Here is a 16987-nt window from a genome sequence, read left to right on the forward strand (position 1 = left end):
ATGGAAATCCATAACGGTTGGGACAGTCTCATAATACAGAATGAACAGATAAGTTAACATACAAGTTTAACATAATTTGTTTTTCGCTATTATAAAACTTCCCATGCATTGCTGCCATCGATGGATTATATACAGTTAGCATATTTGAGCATATTTTGGAAGTAATTCTTAATTGTGGTATTATCATTAAACACGAATTTGGAGGAATTTAATCCCTGTAATATTTTAGATAGCCATATATAATCCTTTATCAATGAGTGAATATAAGATTTTAAAATGTTATCCACACGTGTGGATCCTCCTTTATACAATTGGTAATCAGTTAACAGCACCATAACGATACACATAACCGTGGGATCAATCCATCTTAAACGTTAAAGCTGTACATCCAATAACAATCATAACGGAGTTTATCAGCAGTGCTCGTAGACGATAACACCAGTTGCGTTCATATGCTTAATGATCGATAGGATGTCAATGTTGTTATAGGAAACATCACAGGACTTCTGGGAAATTATAACGGTGATCCTGAGGATGACCTAACCACACAAGATGGACATATTATCTCCCGGAACAGCACGGCGAGGGATATACACGTGGACTTCGGGTTGACATGTAAGTTTCTTATTTGTCTTAACGGGACATATTGAAATCACAAAGGGATCATAATAATTCGTATTCCGTTATATTTTTAAAAGAAGCTAATTTGCCGTCATGCGCGTTCAAAAAGAATCCATTATACCGCGAGATGAAGTTTCTGTTATTTATAATATTGAGAAATACAAGTAGTTAAGCAGAGTGAAAATTTATAATGTACTGGTAACCATCAATTCTACCATTGTTCAAGTAGTATGTTATAATGGTTCTAAGATATTAAATATATCGACGGATTTATTGTCATATATAATCTTGAACTTGATATTCATCTAATCATTTTCAAAATAATGTTGATAAGCAGTTGCGTAATCACACGATGTGTTCATATAATGCTCGTTATCAGAAAATGGTTTCATAGAAATATAATATATTTACGACTACTATGCAATTTATGTTCATTATATCGGCTTTTAGTGTATCTATTGTTTTTATAACACTTTGTTTGTTTTGTACAATTGTCTTATAATAGCATAATCATGAAGCAAAAGCCGCAAATTGATTGCATAAGTAGACTAAAAGTAAATATCATTATTGTGTTTCACTCGTACTCATGTATTCCTAATGGGTTTTTTCATGCTGAAATCATATATTGACTAGTACGGAATATTCACTCGTGTAACAATCGGAAGTATCTCGTAAAGAAAGAATAAACATCTTTAATATTAACTGTTTAACTTGTTTTAGGGAGAGTTCGCAGACAGCATTCCCTGTTCACGTATCCCATTGGTAAGAACTACTCAACTTTCCAGAACGAGGCCTTCACCCCTATGTTCCCGGACCCTGCTCAAACGTTCACACCGGAAGCACGGAATATATGTGGCGATGACGAATTTTGTCTTTACGACTACCACACTACTGGACGGGCGGATATTGCAGGCGCAACAAGAGCTGCTACTCAGACATTCAAAAGCATACAAATACAAGCGGAACCAGGTAAGATGAATATTTGAAAACAAGATCCTAAAAGGAAAAATATGTTTTTGGGCACGTATATAATAATTTATGATTATTGTTGTTTTGGTTTTTTTCTCCGAATTATCCACTTGAAAATACGAATGAACACACATTGACATTGATTATCACCAAACAAATAATCATGTTTAAACTATCTGCAAGATATGGATGATCTGATTACATGATATAACACTATTATCCCTTACAGTACTTAACATTCAGATCCACTGTAATATGTTGCGGGTCAAATTGATCGTAGAATAGATAATTGTAGAATATGGGTTATGGGGACTTTTGGTGTTTACAACTTAAAACAAAACAAAAAAGTTGAGGTGCTTTATTTATAGGAATATGTTATTCCCGCCATTTGTTTTATATGTTTTCCCGGGTATGGTATTACTATCTCAGTCGATCGTATTTTGATGATATCGTTACAGTTATTGTTTGTAATCATCCTCTCGATGTCGCATATGGTTACTGGAATAGTACCGGCTTAGTCGTGAATTCTACTGCTGTCCTCATTTGTGAAGAAGGCAGACGACCTAACACTTCTAACGTCATATCATGTACAGCAAACGGGACCTGGGAACATAGCAATGCTGCGTGCATAGAAAGTAAGGCATAATTACAACTTGTTTCATCAATATGTCATTTAATAACATATGATTCTTGAATGTATGTGTGAGTCTACATCAATTCCATCAACCTAAAGTTAAATGTCTTCACATCTCCCATGATGAAATAAAGAATATACCTATAATCATGTCACCTGGCCTGCAGTCCGTTGCGGAGCATTACTCGACATTCCATTTGGACGTTGGTTGGCATCAAACTACACGGTGGGAGCCACTGCGACTCTGCAATGTGATGTCGGGTCAAATTTGAACGGATCCGGTGTGATGACGTGTGATGAGGTCGGCATGTGGCATCCCAATGGACAAGCCTGCGATGTAGGTATGTAATGGGTAAACGATACGCTTCTGTAAATCGATAATAATATGTATTTATATATAAGTCCAGGATGGTTTTACAGTAGTGCTGTGTTTCTACGTAAATTGTAATTTATAATAATGTGATAAAATGTGCATCAGATGAAAAAATAATCTTTAAATCGCATTTGAAAAGTTATAACAAATTAAATTTAATTGCATGGTCACATTAATGAAATTTGTAATAAAATTTAAAGAAATAACTTAGTATTGAAATACTAAAGTTAGGTCGAAAGAAACAAAGGCACAAAGGAGTGGAAGTTTTTTTCCGAAACTATTGTGCTATGTCATAGAATGAATTATAAATTTTCACATATGCTATGGGATGATCATGTTTTTACCAAGGAAGAGATAATTCACAAAACATGATATCGAAAAATGGTTTGCCCGCGCTATGACGGTATGATACGGGATTGTTCATGCGGCGTCATTTTTTTTTCTTTGACGTCATACAATTGTAATTCCCCAGGCTAAACCCTAGATGCTTATATGATGACAGAGGAAGTAAATCGATATTTAATTAAAATTCCGCCAGGGATAAATTTATTTGTAAGTATTTGGAATTGTAAACATGAGTCTGTTCCGTGAATAGGGAGATCAAATCGACAAGTTTCATGCTGATCCGCCAAATTATAACACTCTCGCTAAGAAACGATCCCTGTCCTTGAAAGAGACCTATATAATGTTCTATTAAACGACAATAACAGTCTGTCTGTTTGCATTTGAAGTTGTTTGTGGACCTCTTCCGTCCTTCCCAAATGGGCGATGGGTCAGCAATGGAACAACATTTGGACATACAGCCATATTGGAATGTGATGAGGGGACAGAGTCTGTGGGTAGCACAAATGTCCAATGTGGGGTCACTGGAACGTGGGGAATCAGTACACAAACTTGTACTTCCAGTATGTTAATAATTATCATATATACATTTATTGATATTAGTGTTGTATTATATACTTATGATACTAAACTTTGTAGTACTTGCTTATCATTATAGTATTGATACTGTTATACTCTAAAACAAAAATGATATATCATATGATAAATAGATATTGCACTTGTTCACTCTGTCGAATCATACCGAACGTGCTCATCTGCATATGTTCAGGTGTTAAAGCACCAGAATGGAAGAAGTCCACAGAACGGAGGATGAAACTTGGTTAATGTTATAAGATCATATAAAAAAGAATCTTAAAAAATACCAAATTCCCATAACGCCAAAACATACTTGTTAGTCAGGCAATCACGCAACAGAAACAGCTAAATACGTGTATGGTCAAAGGTGCGGAAGTTGACGTATCTAAATTAAGAACATCGGTTCAAAATGCACATATTCTTGGAGATACAGGAAAACTATTCATGTTTTCATATTCGACTGACCATCATAAGGTAGGACCAACATGTTTGACTTCAATTTAGTACAACAATCTTCAAATCTGTTAAAGAAGATCAATCAGTCTTAATCATTTAAAAAGTTCCTGTATCGACAACACGTTGCTGATATGAAGATATTTCCACAAATAAGGTGTTAAACAGATGTTTTCTTTCTAATCAGAGACAAGTATTCAGTTGATGTTTGTTCACACCGATAAACATTAATTCAGAACTAACATCTATGTTTTTCTTGTTTGCATTAAACCAAAACAGCTAATTGCATAACTATGAGTTGTCACTCTTTTAAACTACGAAAATACCTGTAGCGATTATGTTATCATCCTAAATATTGTGAAATTTGAAATGTGCGTTGTTTTCGAGTTTCAAAGGGACCCGCGAAAATAGTATGGAGTATCTGCGACAGGTTGAAACTTAAAATATCAATGAATATTTCATGTTAGTTTTGAATTATTATTCCATTATTGTATGTTGTTGGTTAGACTCTCTGTTCGTTTTCTAGTTGATTGCGGACATTTACCTTCGGTGACACACGGTCATTGGGTTAGCAATAAAACATTATTTGGACAAACAGCTGAACTGGTGTGCGAGGAAGGGAGACAATCAGATGGTGTTTCGAACGTCACGTGTGGACTTAGTGGGGAATGGAATATCAGCTCTCTTACATGTAATCTGGGTACGAGTATATCCTAATACGTAATGACACAGTCTATCATAATCTGTTGTAGTTTAGTGGGGAATGGAGTATCAGCTCTGTAACATGTGATCTGGGTATGAGTAAAGCCTAATTCGTAGTAGCACAGTCTTATGTGATTTAGTGTATCTTTCTTGGAAATGAAGTATCACCTCTCTCACATGTGATCTGGGTACGAGTTTATCCAAATACGTAATGACACAATCATATGTAATCTAGTGCAGTTTGGTGGGGAATGGAATATCAGCTCTCTGTCATGTGAACTGTGTAAGGGTAAAGCCTAATCGTAGTAGCACAGTCTAATGTGATTTATTGTGTCTTGGTAAAACTTGTACTGCAGAGTGTTTACTCAGTATTTTATCTGTTATTATTGCTATGGCGGTCTTTAATACTTTGTCTATGGTATACATTTAGTTTTGATAAATTTGTCATAGTTCTTACCAAATAATATGTACCATATTTACTGAAGTTATTAAATTTGAATCGTTTCAATACGTTACGTCCCTAGCTGCATGACTCACTTTTGCATTGATTTTTCGATTTGTATTATATTATTATACTTAATTTCAAGGTTGTTAATATACTATTAATAATATTTTGTAACAATTCAACAAAATTTCAATAGTCGACTGTGGACCCCCACATCAGGTGGCCAATGGGCTGTGGACTGGCGGAGAGTACACATATGGCTCCTTATTACATCTGCAATGTAACACCGGGACTACTCTTATAGGAAATGGCACGGTCAACTGCACGGCTAACGGACAGTGGTCAAGAATCGGGCAAAGATGTTTTGAAGGTTAATGTTCTGTTCATTATGTGATACCAATGTGATGTTGAAAGAAATATAAAAAGTATGTGATGCAAGTCATAATTAACGTTATACTTTTGAAATGAAAACAAACAGTAGCTGACACTAAAAATAAAAAAACAAGCTTGCATCAAAGAAAATGTTTACATTGCAAAAGGATATGTAATTATAGGCCTGATGATGCGAAAAAAGCATACAATTGTCAATGAAATTCAGTGTGGAAGTGAGTGTAAATAAATCAAGTTCATTTATGTAATTTTACTAAAATTTCAAATCCGTTGATAAATGCATACAGGTATCCGATGTTGTGTATTTCATCCAATAGTTTCTTGTTATTCAGTTGATTGTGGACAGTTGCCGCCGGTGACCTATGGACAGTGGATTAGTAGCGGAACAACATTTGGCCATATAGCCTTTCTACAGTGCGAAGAAGACAGAAAACCCAGTGGTGTTTCGAATGTCACGTGTGGACTTAGTGGAGAATGGAATATCAGTTCACTCACGTGTGATCTGGGTACGAGTATATCCTAATACGTAATGACACAGTCTACCATAATATATTGTAGCTAAGTGGAGAATGGAGTATCAGCTCTGTCATATGTGATCTGGGTATGAGTATATCCTAATACATAATGACACAGTCTACCATAATATATTGTAGCTAAGAGGAGAATGGAGTATCAGCTCTGTCATATGTGATCTGGGTATGAGTAAAGCCTAATTCGTAGTAGCACAGTCTTATGTGATTTAGTGTATCTTTCTTGGAAATAAAGTATCACCTCTCTCACATGTGATCTGGGTACGAGTTTATCCAAATACGTAATGACACGATCATATGTAATCTAGTGTAGTTTGTTGGGGAATGGAATATCAGCTCTCTGACATGTGAACTGTGTATGGGTAAAGCCTAATCGTAGTAGCATAGTCTAATGTGACTTAGTGTGTCTTGGTAAAACTTGTACTGCAGAGTGTTTACTCAGTATTTTATCTGTTATTATTGCTATGGCGGTCTTTAATACTTTGTCTTTGGTATACATTTAGTTTTGATAAATTTGTCATAGTTCTTACCAAATAATATGTACCATATTTACTGAAGTTATTAAATTTGAATCCTTTCAATACGTTACGTCCCTAGCTGCATGACTCACTTTTGCATTGATTTTTCGATTTGTATTATATTATTATGCTTAATTTCAAGGTTTTTAATATGCTATTAATAATATTTTGTAACAATTCAACAAAATTTCAATAGTCGACTGTGGACCCCCACATCAGGTGGCCAATGGGCTGTGGACTGGCGGAGAGTACACATATGGCTCCTTATTACATCTGCAATGTAACACCGGGACTACTCTTATAGGAAATGGCACGGTCAACTGCACGGCTAACGGACAGTGGTCAAGCATCGGGCAAAGATGTTTTGAAGGTTAATGTTCTGTTCATTATGTGGTACCAATGTGATGTTGAAAGAAATATAAAAAGTATGTGATGCAAGTCATAATTAACGTTATACTTTTGAAATGAAAACAAACAGTAGCTGACACTAAAAATAAAAAAAACAAGCTTGCATCAAAGAAAATGTTTACATTGCAAAAGGATATGTAATTATAGGCCTGATGATGCGAAAAAAGCATACAATTGTCAATGAAATTCAGTGTGGAAGTGAGTGTAAATAAATCAAGTTAATTTATGTAATTTTACTAAAATTTCAAATCCGTTGATAAATGCATACAGGTATCCGATGTTGTGTATTTCATCCAATAGTTTCTTGTTATTCAGTTGATTGTGGACAGTTGCCGCCGGTAACCTATGGACAGTGGATTAGTAGCGGAACAACATTTGGCCATATAGCCTTTCTACAGTGCGAAGAAGACAGAAAACCCAGTGGTGTTTCGAATGTCACGTGTGGACGTAGTGGAGAATGGAATATCAGTTCACTCACGTGTGATCTGGGTACGAGTATATCCTAATACGTAATGACACAGTCTATCAAAATATATTGTAGTTTAGTAGGGAATGGAGTATCAGCTCTGTAACGTGATCTGGGTATGAGTATATCCTAATACAAAATGAAACAGCCTATCAAAATATGTTGTAGCTAAGAGGAGAATGGAGTATCAGCTCTGTCACATGTGATCTGGGTATGAGTATATCCTAATACATAATGAAACAGCCTATCAAAATATATTGTAGCTAAGAGGAGAATGGAGTATCAGCTCTGTCACATGTGATCTGGGTATGAGTATATCCTAATACATAATGAAACAGCCTATCAAAATATATTGTAGCTAAGAGGAGAATGGAGTATCAGCTCTGTCACATGTGATCTGGGTATGAGTATATCCTAATACATAATGAAACAACCTATCAAAATATATTGTAGCTAAGAGGAGAATGAAGTATCAGCTCTGTAACGTGATCTGGGTATGAGTAAAGCCTAATTTGTAGTAGCACAGTCTTATGTGATTTAGTGTATCTTAGTGGGGAATGGAGTATCAGCTCTCTCTCAGGTGGTACGAGTATATCATAATACGTAATGAAACAGTCTATCATAATCTATTGTAGCTAAGAGGAGAATGGAGTATCAGCGCTCTGTCACATGTGATCTGGGTACGAGTTTATCATGATACGTAATGACAGAGTCTCTTGTAATCTAGTCACGGTCTTGAATCATGTGACTTAAAGTTGGCGAGTTTCATGAATTCAAAATGGCCAGCAGTACGTCGAAGGGAGAAAATCAGGGATTGTTGTATTTTGATATATTTATTGTTTGGTTAGACATGGTCGACCTCTCATTGCTAACTATAATGTACTCAACGAAACCTTACATTTGTCCGATTGTACTCTAGTTATCGAGAATATTATGACAGAAAATTCCAAGCGGAAATATTTTCCAATGGTGAAACCCATGAACAAAGTCTGATTATGACTAAAACTCCTATATCTATTTTTTATTTCATATTACGTTTTATGCCTGCCACATGTTGGAATATTGCTCAAATTGTATTATCGAGGACCTAAATAATATTTTCTAAAACCTTGATTTTCTAACTTCGATGCACTGTTGGCCATTTTGGATTCATGAAACTAGTGCTAGTGTATCTTGGTGAGGAATTTCTTTTAATTGAGTATCAGCTCTCCCACATGTGATCCAAGTATGAGTAAAGCATAATTCTTACCAAAAGATATGTACCTGATTTATTGAAGTTAACCAATTTGAATCCTTTTAATACGTTACGTCCCAAGGTGTATGACTCACTTTTGGATTAGTTTTTCGATTTGTATTATAGTATCATATTTCATTTCAAGGTTTTTAATGTGCTGTTAAAAAGTCATCAAAATTTTAATAGTTGACTGTGGACCCCCACATCGGGTGGCCAATGGGCTGTGGACTGGCGGAGAGTACACATATGGCTCCTTATTACATCTGCAGTGTAACAACAGGACTACTCTTATAGGAAATGGCACGGTCAACTGCACGGCTAACGGACAGTGGTCAAGCCTCGGGCAAAGATGTGATGTTGTAAGAAAAACAGAAAGTATGTGATTTAATTTCTTGAAAAGTAAGATTAACTATGGGATTAATGTTCAGACATATTCTGACAACAAATCGGTTGTATCATCACACAAGAATTAAAACAATAGAATTAGGGTTCTCATCGAGATGCGAGTGCCTGAAAATGATCAGCAACCATATATTATTTAATTAGAATACTCAGTACATATATTTTTCATGACATAGCATGCCCAAAGTTAACTTTTCCGACCAATTGTATTCAAATGTTCGGTATTTTTGGTTACCAACTAAACAAATGGACGCGATCAATTAATTGCGGATCTTTCGAAGCATATCATTAAAGAAATTTCTAGAAACTTTACATGCGCTGTAATCCTGTGGTCCAAAAGTACATTTTTAATGCAATATTAACTCAAGGAAAACAATTAATGCATCAATATTCTGCTAGGTATTCTTATTCTGAATCTTATTTTGTTTGGTTTGTATTTATCTGTCGATTAGTGTAATGTTTGCCGGAAGTGAATCCGATCAATAGACTATAGGTCTTATAACTGGATAGCTCGATACGTATGTTACTGTCAACACCAGTATTAAAGCCAGAAATGAAGTTGAGCCCTGCCTGACGAGTCATCGTGTTTGTTTCAGTTTGATTGAAAGTCATCCTCGTTCTTTGTTAAGAAAAAAAAAGATAATACTACTTTTAATATCAACATTTTTATCTTTTCTTACATAACAAAAATGTTTACGGGTTATTTGATAACGGATTGTAATAATATTTGAAATATTATGCTTGATATCTTTAACAACGCGCTTTTCATCAAAACTCTCTTTCAACTGAGTGTCGTCAAATAAAGAATTAAAGACAATCATGATCGATGGATGGATTTCAAATTTGTTTGTGACCTGATCTTTCGATGTACTTTGCATATCAAGTGCAATGGAACGACCCTCTCTCAACTTCCTAAAGTCGTGCCATTAGAAATCAAGAGGATATACCTAAAGAGTTGCTAACAGATGAAACCGATCCTTCGGAGGGGGGAGGGGGGTCCATTCTTTGACCAGTCTCCGTGGACAGTTTTTGTAACGCGTCAGTCATTTGAATAGTGTACCCTGGTAAAGAAGCCTTAATGGACAACATAGTTCCAAAAATGTACGTCAAGTATTTTAGTCTACATTGTCGATTTTTCTGCGATTGCGTTTCTTTTTCCTTTCAGTACACAACCAAATAAATTAACATTAGTATACCCGGAAACAATATTTCTATATTTACTCTTAACCATTTGCATAAAACATAACAATGAATATATGTTTTTGCTATATTAAGTCCGATTCAAAATTCCTCCTAAGTAGTACTTCAATACAAACCTACCGATGTTATGAGCTGTTGACTGTTCGTACTATAGTTATTCTGTTATACTTTCATTACAGGCTCAAGTAGTTCCTTGCCGAAGGCGGCATTAGGCGGGGTCATTGGAGCAACAAGTGCCATTTCTACAATGATCGTCATAGTAATCATCATGTGGCGTCGCAGAAAAAGTTCATCCTCTTCTCCCATCACGTGTGGCAATACTATGAAAATAAACACTAGTAGCATGTAGAATAATATAGCACTGAGACAGTGATAAACACAGTAGAATAATGAACTTCTTTTTTCCGTACTTTAATAAATCGCGTTGAATGTAAATGAAACGTCATTCCATGTAATTGTAATTAGATATGTGACATTAATACGTAAAGGAAAAGCATTACCTGATTGTTTCAAGAGAGTTTAATAAGTTTAATAATTGTGTGTCATTCTCCGTAGTTTTTGGTCTTCATTGAGGAATATGGAGAAGAATTAAATAAAGCAATCAATGGGATTTGACTATTTGTTTGAGAAGAAGCGACAAAATTACAAAAAAAAGGTTAAAAATGTTTTTCATTAGAAAATGTGAGTTATCATGGAAAAGAGCTCGAGGATCAGTGGATTCGATCATACCAAAAATATCTGGTTTGTACTTATATATCTGTATAATGCAAACATAGAAAATACACCCATATACATCCATGATTTAATATGGTATACGAATATTTTATATTCAGCAAAATCTGAATGAATTGTGTCCCTCGAAAATTTAAAAAAAAAAACACACAAAAAAAAAACATTCATATTATAAGAAAGTAAAGGGTTCATAAGGTATTGCCTATCTGGTTCAATATTTTTCTCAGCAATAATGAAGTAAATAAATTTATAACTTCTCAATTACGTGTGTGAAATCGACCCTGTGTTGTTCACTTCCTTAGGAACCACGGCAAAGGACTCCGATGGGATTAAAGGCTTGCTCTCCGTCCATCTTGTACGTATGGACGTAACGCCAAATTGAGTCAGCGCTCAAGTGGCTTCAATCCTTGAGGGATTTTCATCAAACTTCACACAATGATAAAAGACCATAATATCGTGGATAAGTTTTAGATTCATGGATATTGGGTCAAGGTCACTGTTACTACTTTTAGTAAGGGCTGGTAGGGGACATGTATTGCTTTAGCAATATCCCGTATGTTTGATTAATTTCGTTATGGCATAGCTTTGAATTGAACTACAATAAAGAATGGTTGACGACAGTACAATATCATGAATGGGAAATTGTAGAAAGTCACTTATGATTTTTTTCCATTAACAGCCGATATCTCCCACGGACATTTAGATATTAAGGAGCAAGCCATTGGAAAGATGTTCCCGTTTGTTCGTGGATGTTACTTACCTTGATACATATATATGGACCCCGGATTGAGTTCCAAATCTCGACGAGTTTGTTTCCGTAAGCAGTCGTCATCTGGCACCACAGTGGTTATTTTGGGAACAAGTGGTACATTGGAACAGCACGAAAAGGGGATACAGAATATTTCTTAGTTGCATTTTAACCCCTTCTACAATATTATCAGGATGCCCAAGGCACTTTAACAATATAGACCTGAAGCAACTGCCGTAACCTTAAAGCATTAATGAAAAAGGAATGTGTTAGGTCATCGCACCATTTGTCTTCTCCTTTGTCCTTTTTCTTCTTTTCTCTTTTCCTCATATTTACCTTTTGATATATATCAGTATCATATTGACAAACTATTACTCTACCCTTAGGTCTTCAGTCTCAACATTGAACATATAGAACTAGCGACATACACAAAACCACAGCTAACAATGGGAATATTCATTGATTAATTTCTCAGAAAAGGTGATTACAAACTTTATCTTTCATCTTCTGTCCACCATTTTGCTTTCCAATCAGTCTCTAAATTTAACATGAAAAACTAAACTAGGTACGTACCAAATTTGCTTAAGATGTATTTAATACTTTCTGAGATAAAGCGGTTATAAAAATCAAAGGTCAAAATGCGATTATTTCAAAATAAGGTTTCCTGGTGTCACAGACCAACATGCCTCAGACTACAGTTAATATGTATCATCGCTCACAGGGAGACAACTTTTATCAGCTGTACGAAAACGTAGTTCTGACGTTCGATTGGAAATTCTTCTCGAGAAATCTCATTAGATGTATCTAAATATCATCAACTTACACATCTTAAGCACATAATCATGATAGAAAGAATTGACGGAAAAAGCAATACTCTAATCTATTAATACTCCCCCACCTAAAAAAACTAAACAAAAAGACAAAACAAAAACAAACAAAAAACACACAAAAAACGAGTTGTCAAACAGAGACAGCAAATTACAATATGAAACTAAAAAGCAAAAAGAGATATGCTTTAAAGGCCGATATGTTTGCACATACCAATAGAAGATCTGTATCATAAACCTTATGATACACAGGGCACTAGAAGACTTTAAGAGAAGAGGAAAGACCAGAAAAGAAGAGTAAAAATAAGTTTTAAATAGACCAAATAGAGATAATTCAATTGTAAAAACCCCTCTGGGAAATCTTGTTATCTAATTTCATAGAAAGATGCTACTTGGTCCATAGTTGTGTCTTTAATATGAGATTTTGAATTTTGAAGTAGAAATGCATAGTGGTATATGCAACGAAGAAAATGGGGGGGGGGGGGGGGGGTATGATCACTCATGTCAATTTTCATCGGTTCATTATTTCATAACGGTGTCGTATACGCTTAAAGCTAGTTTGCACCTGTCTTATTGATATCCATAATTCATTCAAGTTGAATTCCTGATATCCATCAATCGAATAATGTATATTAGAATTAATTATGGATATTTATAACTTTTATGGATAAATCGATTTAATGATATTCATAAATAGTGACGACGTTTTTCCACTTTAGTTTGTCATATGTGAGTACTTCAGAACCACGTGAAGACACGTAGGCCTGCTGTAGGCTAGATGCTGCATCGCCCACGGCATTCGATCCAATTCATGTATTGCCGGACATATTGTATTTTTTATTCAACTCAGTCTCCTTCAGTAACTATACACTTTTGCAAGCGGTGTTTAAGGGCCTAAATGCCACTTTTATAGAACTCCTTTTCTTGGCTGTTCAGAAAGTCATCCACTGAATGTCATGGTTAGGGTTAGGGTTCCTGAAATAGCTGTTTTCAATTTAGGAAATAGATGAAAGTCTGATGGAGCGAGATCAGGTGAATAAGGCGGTGCCCAATCAATTTAATGCCACAATAGTGAAATGCAGCCATAGTAATGACACTTTCACCCTAACTCTAACCCTAACCGATTTTCGTCCATTTTGCAAAAACCGTTTGTTTACTTTAGAGTGCTACCTCGTCGATATAAACTAACCAAATGAGACCAGTCCTTGGGTACACGGACGTATATAGACAGAGAAAAGTAGGACTTAAAAAGAACATCCTTGAGTACCTCTTTTTTTCAATACGAGGCTTACAACTTATCAATCAACCCTCGTATATATGCATTGCAATGTTGATATGTTATCATTGACACACAATTTCAGCTCCCCGACTCCCCATCTCATCACCTGAATTTCCTTTGTTAGGATTTACAGGACATTAACATGACATACACATTATACATGTTATTGTGTATTTCCTACTAGAGTATTATGTGTACAGTTAGCTGGTCTCTTCCCCTGCTCTAGTTTGAAACTTTATATCAGAGATAAAATTACATCACAAGTATACTGTAATCTCAATAACATTGAGTTTTATGTATATGCATCTTTGTGTGTGTGCGTGGGTGTGTGTGTGAGTGTGAGAGAGGGTGTTGGTGTGTGTGAAGTCATTTAATTTAGATTAAGTTTAATTCAGTCAGTTAATGACTATAGCTAAGCAGAGTGAACGTAGTAGACTGTTATATTATTTTAATTCATTCTTTTTGGACTAAATATCATTAATGAGATAAGAGACAAAAACACAAATTCATACAATTGTTGGATATAAATAGAAATTACTACCATTACTTTAATGATTCACTGATTTCAATTCAAAGGAACATTTTATTAAAGTCTGTTCAGTCTGGGATTTCCTGTCTACATGTGCATGTTTGCAATGTGTGCATAGTATGGGGGCCGCTGTTGCCGAGTGGCTAAGGTGTCCCGACACTTTAACACTAGCCCTCCATCTCTGGGTTGCGAGTACAAAACCTACATGAGGCAGTTGCCAGGTACTGACAGTAGGCCAGTAGTTTTTCTCCGGGTACTCCGACTTTCCTCCACTTCCAAAACCTGGCACGTCCTTAAATGACCCTGGTTGTTAATAGGACGTTAAACCAAACAAATCAAACCAAATCGGTGTGCATAATTCATAATCTATATGGCAAAAATATTATCTGATGTCAGGTATAATCTTGATACTGATAGCAGTCAGTCAAATATCTCACAATCAAAACTTGCATAAAACTTTTTCAACATGTACATTCATGAACTATACCTTACTACGTACAAAATGATGTCGTATTTATAAGTTTTTTATTATATATTTTTAATAGTATTATACATTTTTATACAATATTCAGTTATTATTCTATTTCATTTTCAGTTTGCACTTCACACACAGCCCGCATTGCTGCATTCCCAATAACTGAGATCATTATGACGAATCATGGGAAAGCAGTGGATATACTTTCAATATTATGTGAAATTTTGGATATAATTCAAAGGGGCAAAACGGCTGATGTCTCTCATTGCTGGACATGTACATTTTGTTTGTTTTTGTTTAACGTCCTATTAACAGCCAGGGTCATCTAAGGACGTGCCAGGTTTTGGAGGTGGAGGAAAGCTGGAGTACCCGGAGAAAAACCACCGGCCTACGGTCAGTACCTGGCAACTGCCCCACGTAGGTTTCGAACTCGCAACCCAGTGGTGGAGGGCTAGTGATAAAGTGTCGGGACACCTTAACCACTTGGCCACCGCGGCCCCATGAGGGGACATGTACACAACATGGTTAAAAAGTGATAGCTTCATGTAGAAACAAGTGACCGACTGGGACAGACCAGGACATGATTGAGGCTGTCTCAAAACATTTTGGTCTGAAGTCAAAATTCATCATAAAAGGACAATTTAATTAATTTATTTACCTGTTTGTTTGTATGCCAAATGGAGATTTTTAGTTATAAATTATTGTTTATAGATTTTGTTATTGTTACAGTCTGCAAATAATTGGTCAATAAATGTCATAATTGGCTTTGGAATATATGAACATGTTCCTTTTTTGAATTGACATACTGACATGACTAACATGATGTAGCCTTTCCTAAAACTAAATTATCTCCATTTACTGTCAGTTTCTTGAGCCAAATAATATTATAATATTATAAATATGAATATAGATAACGCAATAGTTGATGAGCTTTGACAACTTAGGTTTTTTTATGTTTAACCAGTAAACAATGAGTTCCTATTTAAATTGAATTTGTTATATTTTTCCAGTGCTTTTCAATGTATTAATAGTCCAGATTACAGTCAAAATCGCAAGAATTTTTTTTTAAAAGATTATATTAGATTCAAATAAAAACGCATCGCATTTAGAAAAGCAAATCGCACATACATGGTTTAAGGCTACATATAATGTTAGGGAATATTCAGTTGAAAATGATTGTGCAAAGGAAGGTAATTTCACTTACGTATTATTAAAAACAATATCAGATTTAAACATAGTATTGGATATTCTAGATAACTGTATGAAATATATCACCTTGTCAACTTTTAGGAAACATAAAGCTATTAATTTAATATTTTGACTTATTCTAAAATTTTATTGGTGCAGTTTATTACTTTTTCTTTAAAAATTGGTCAAAGTAGATAACTCCCTCTCGAAAAAAACACTTTTATTTAGATCAAGGACCTATCTTTTTCTTCTTAAAAATTATTTCAGCCTTAAAGCGACTTTTATTTTAGATTTCGCCCTCAGGAAACGGAGAGTTCGGCCTATAAATAATCAAATATGTCCATAATAAAGTGGTTCACGAGCCTATATCGTCAACTCATTTACTTCCGTCCAAAAGTAAAAAAAAAAAAAAAAAAAAAAACTATTTACTGGCAAAGTATGATAAAAGAATTTTAAGTAACTGTCTGGGATAAATGTGGATGGGAGGGTAAAGGGTAAGAACATATTTTAGTGACCTTAACAGTATTTAAGAAGAAAGCGTATTTTTGTGTGTAAAAATGCACCATCACGAGAAAGTCGGCACGTGGACATCTGATGTTTTATTGTTATTATTATTGTTATGCCATAAACACCTCTTTCAAAGTAATCGTACTTGAAAAAAATTAATACAGGAAATGTTTGACTTATCAGAGGTGTACTTCATTAAGGGGTCTGTGTCCCTCTCTTTCTATACTTTATCAACAATTTGATTTCTTTTCCTTCCTCTCTGCTTTTCCATACTTTTGGCCCCTAGCACGAAGGGAACACCGGCACGATATAGTTATGTATTTATTGTTTGGCATTAATATATGTAATTGTTAATGATAAATTTATATCTAAATTTGATTTCACTTGTGTCTTGTTTTACCAACTCAAGTATCATAACTATTAGAAACACAATGTAACA

The 16987-nt window shown here is 35.0% G+C and overlaps 2 protein-coding genes across 2 annotated transcripts; both read left to right on the forward strand.

Moving 5' to 3' along the window:
- LOC117322678 (sushi domain-containing protein 2-like) lies at window positions 1–1875 on the forward strand. Its single transcript, XM_033877616.1, has 4 exons — window positions 1–52; window positions 490–615; window positions 1342–1590; window positions 1820–1875. Exons 1-4 carry the CDS (start codon window positions 1–3, stop codon window positions 1873–1875), a joined length of 483 nt encoding a protein of 160 aa, XP_033733507.1.
- Window positions 1876–2978: 1103 nt separating this feature from the next.
- Window positions 2979–11214, forward strand: LOC117322679 (sushi, von Willebrand factor type A, EGF and pentraxin domain-containing protein 1-like). The gene is made up of 9 exons (XM_033877617.1): window positions 2979–3000; window positions 3329–3502; window positions 4495–4668; window positions 5312–5485; window positions 5838–6011; window positions 6750–6923; window positions 7277–7450; window positions 8848–9036; window positions 10443–11214. The coding sequence occupies exons 1-9, from the start codon at window positions 2979–2981 to the stop codon at window positions 10610–10612; spliced, it is 1425 nt and encodes a 474-aa protein (XP_033733508.1). The 3' UTR covers window positions 10613–11214.
- The last annotated feature ends 5773 nt before the right edge of the window (window positions 11215–16987 follow it).

Source organism: Pecten maximus, chromosome 3 (genome assembly GCF_902652985.1).
Source record: "Pecten maximus chromosome 3, xPecMax1.1, whole genome shotgun sequence".
Lineage (NCBI taxonomy): Eukaryota > Metazoa > Mollusca > Bivalvia > Pectinida > Pectinidae > Pecten > Pecten maximus.

Excerpts from the sequence above, each read along its gene's own strand:
- LOC117322678 (XM_033877616.1), top strand. The coding sequence starts at position 1 with ATGGAAATCCATAACGGTTGGGACAGTCTCATAATACAGAATGAACAG. Across the intron at positions 53-489 it reads AATACAGAATGAACAGATAA|GAAACATCACAGGACTTCTG; the intron begins GTTAACATACAA and ends ATGTTGTTATAG. Across the intron at positions 616-1,341 it reads CGTGGACTTCGGGTTGACAT|GGAGAGTTCGCAGACAGCAT; the intron begins GTAAGTTTCTTA and ends AACTTGTTTTAG.
- LOC117322679 (XM_033877617.1), top strand. The coding sequence starts at position 2,979 with ATGGTTTGCCCGCGCTATGACG. Across the intron at positions 3,503-4,494 it reads TACACAAACTTGTACTTCCA|TTGATTGCGGACATTTACCT; the intron begins GTATGTTAATAA and ends TTCGTTTTCTAG. Across the intron at positions 4,669-5,311 it reads CTCTCTTACATGTAATCTGG|TCGACTGTGGACCCCCACAT; the intron begins GTACGAGTATAT and ends AAATTTCAATAG.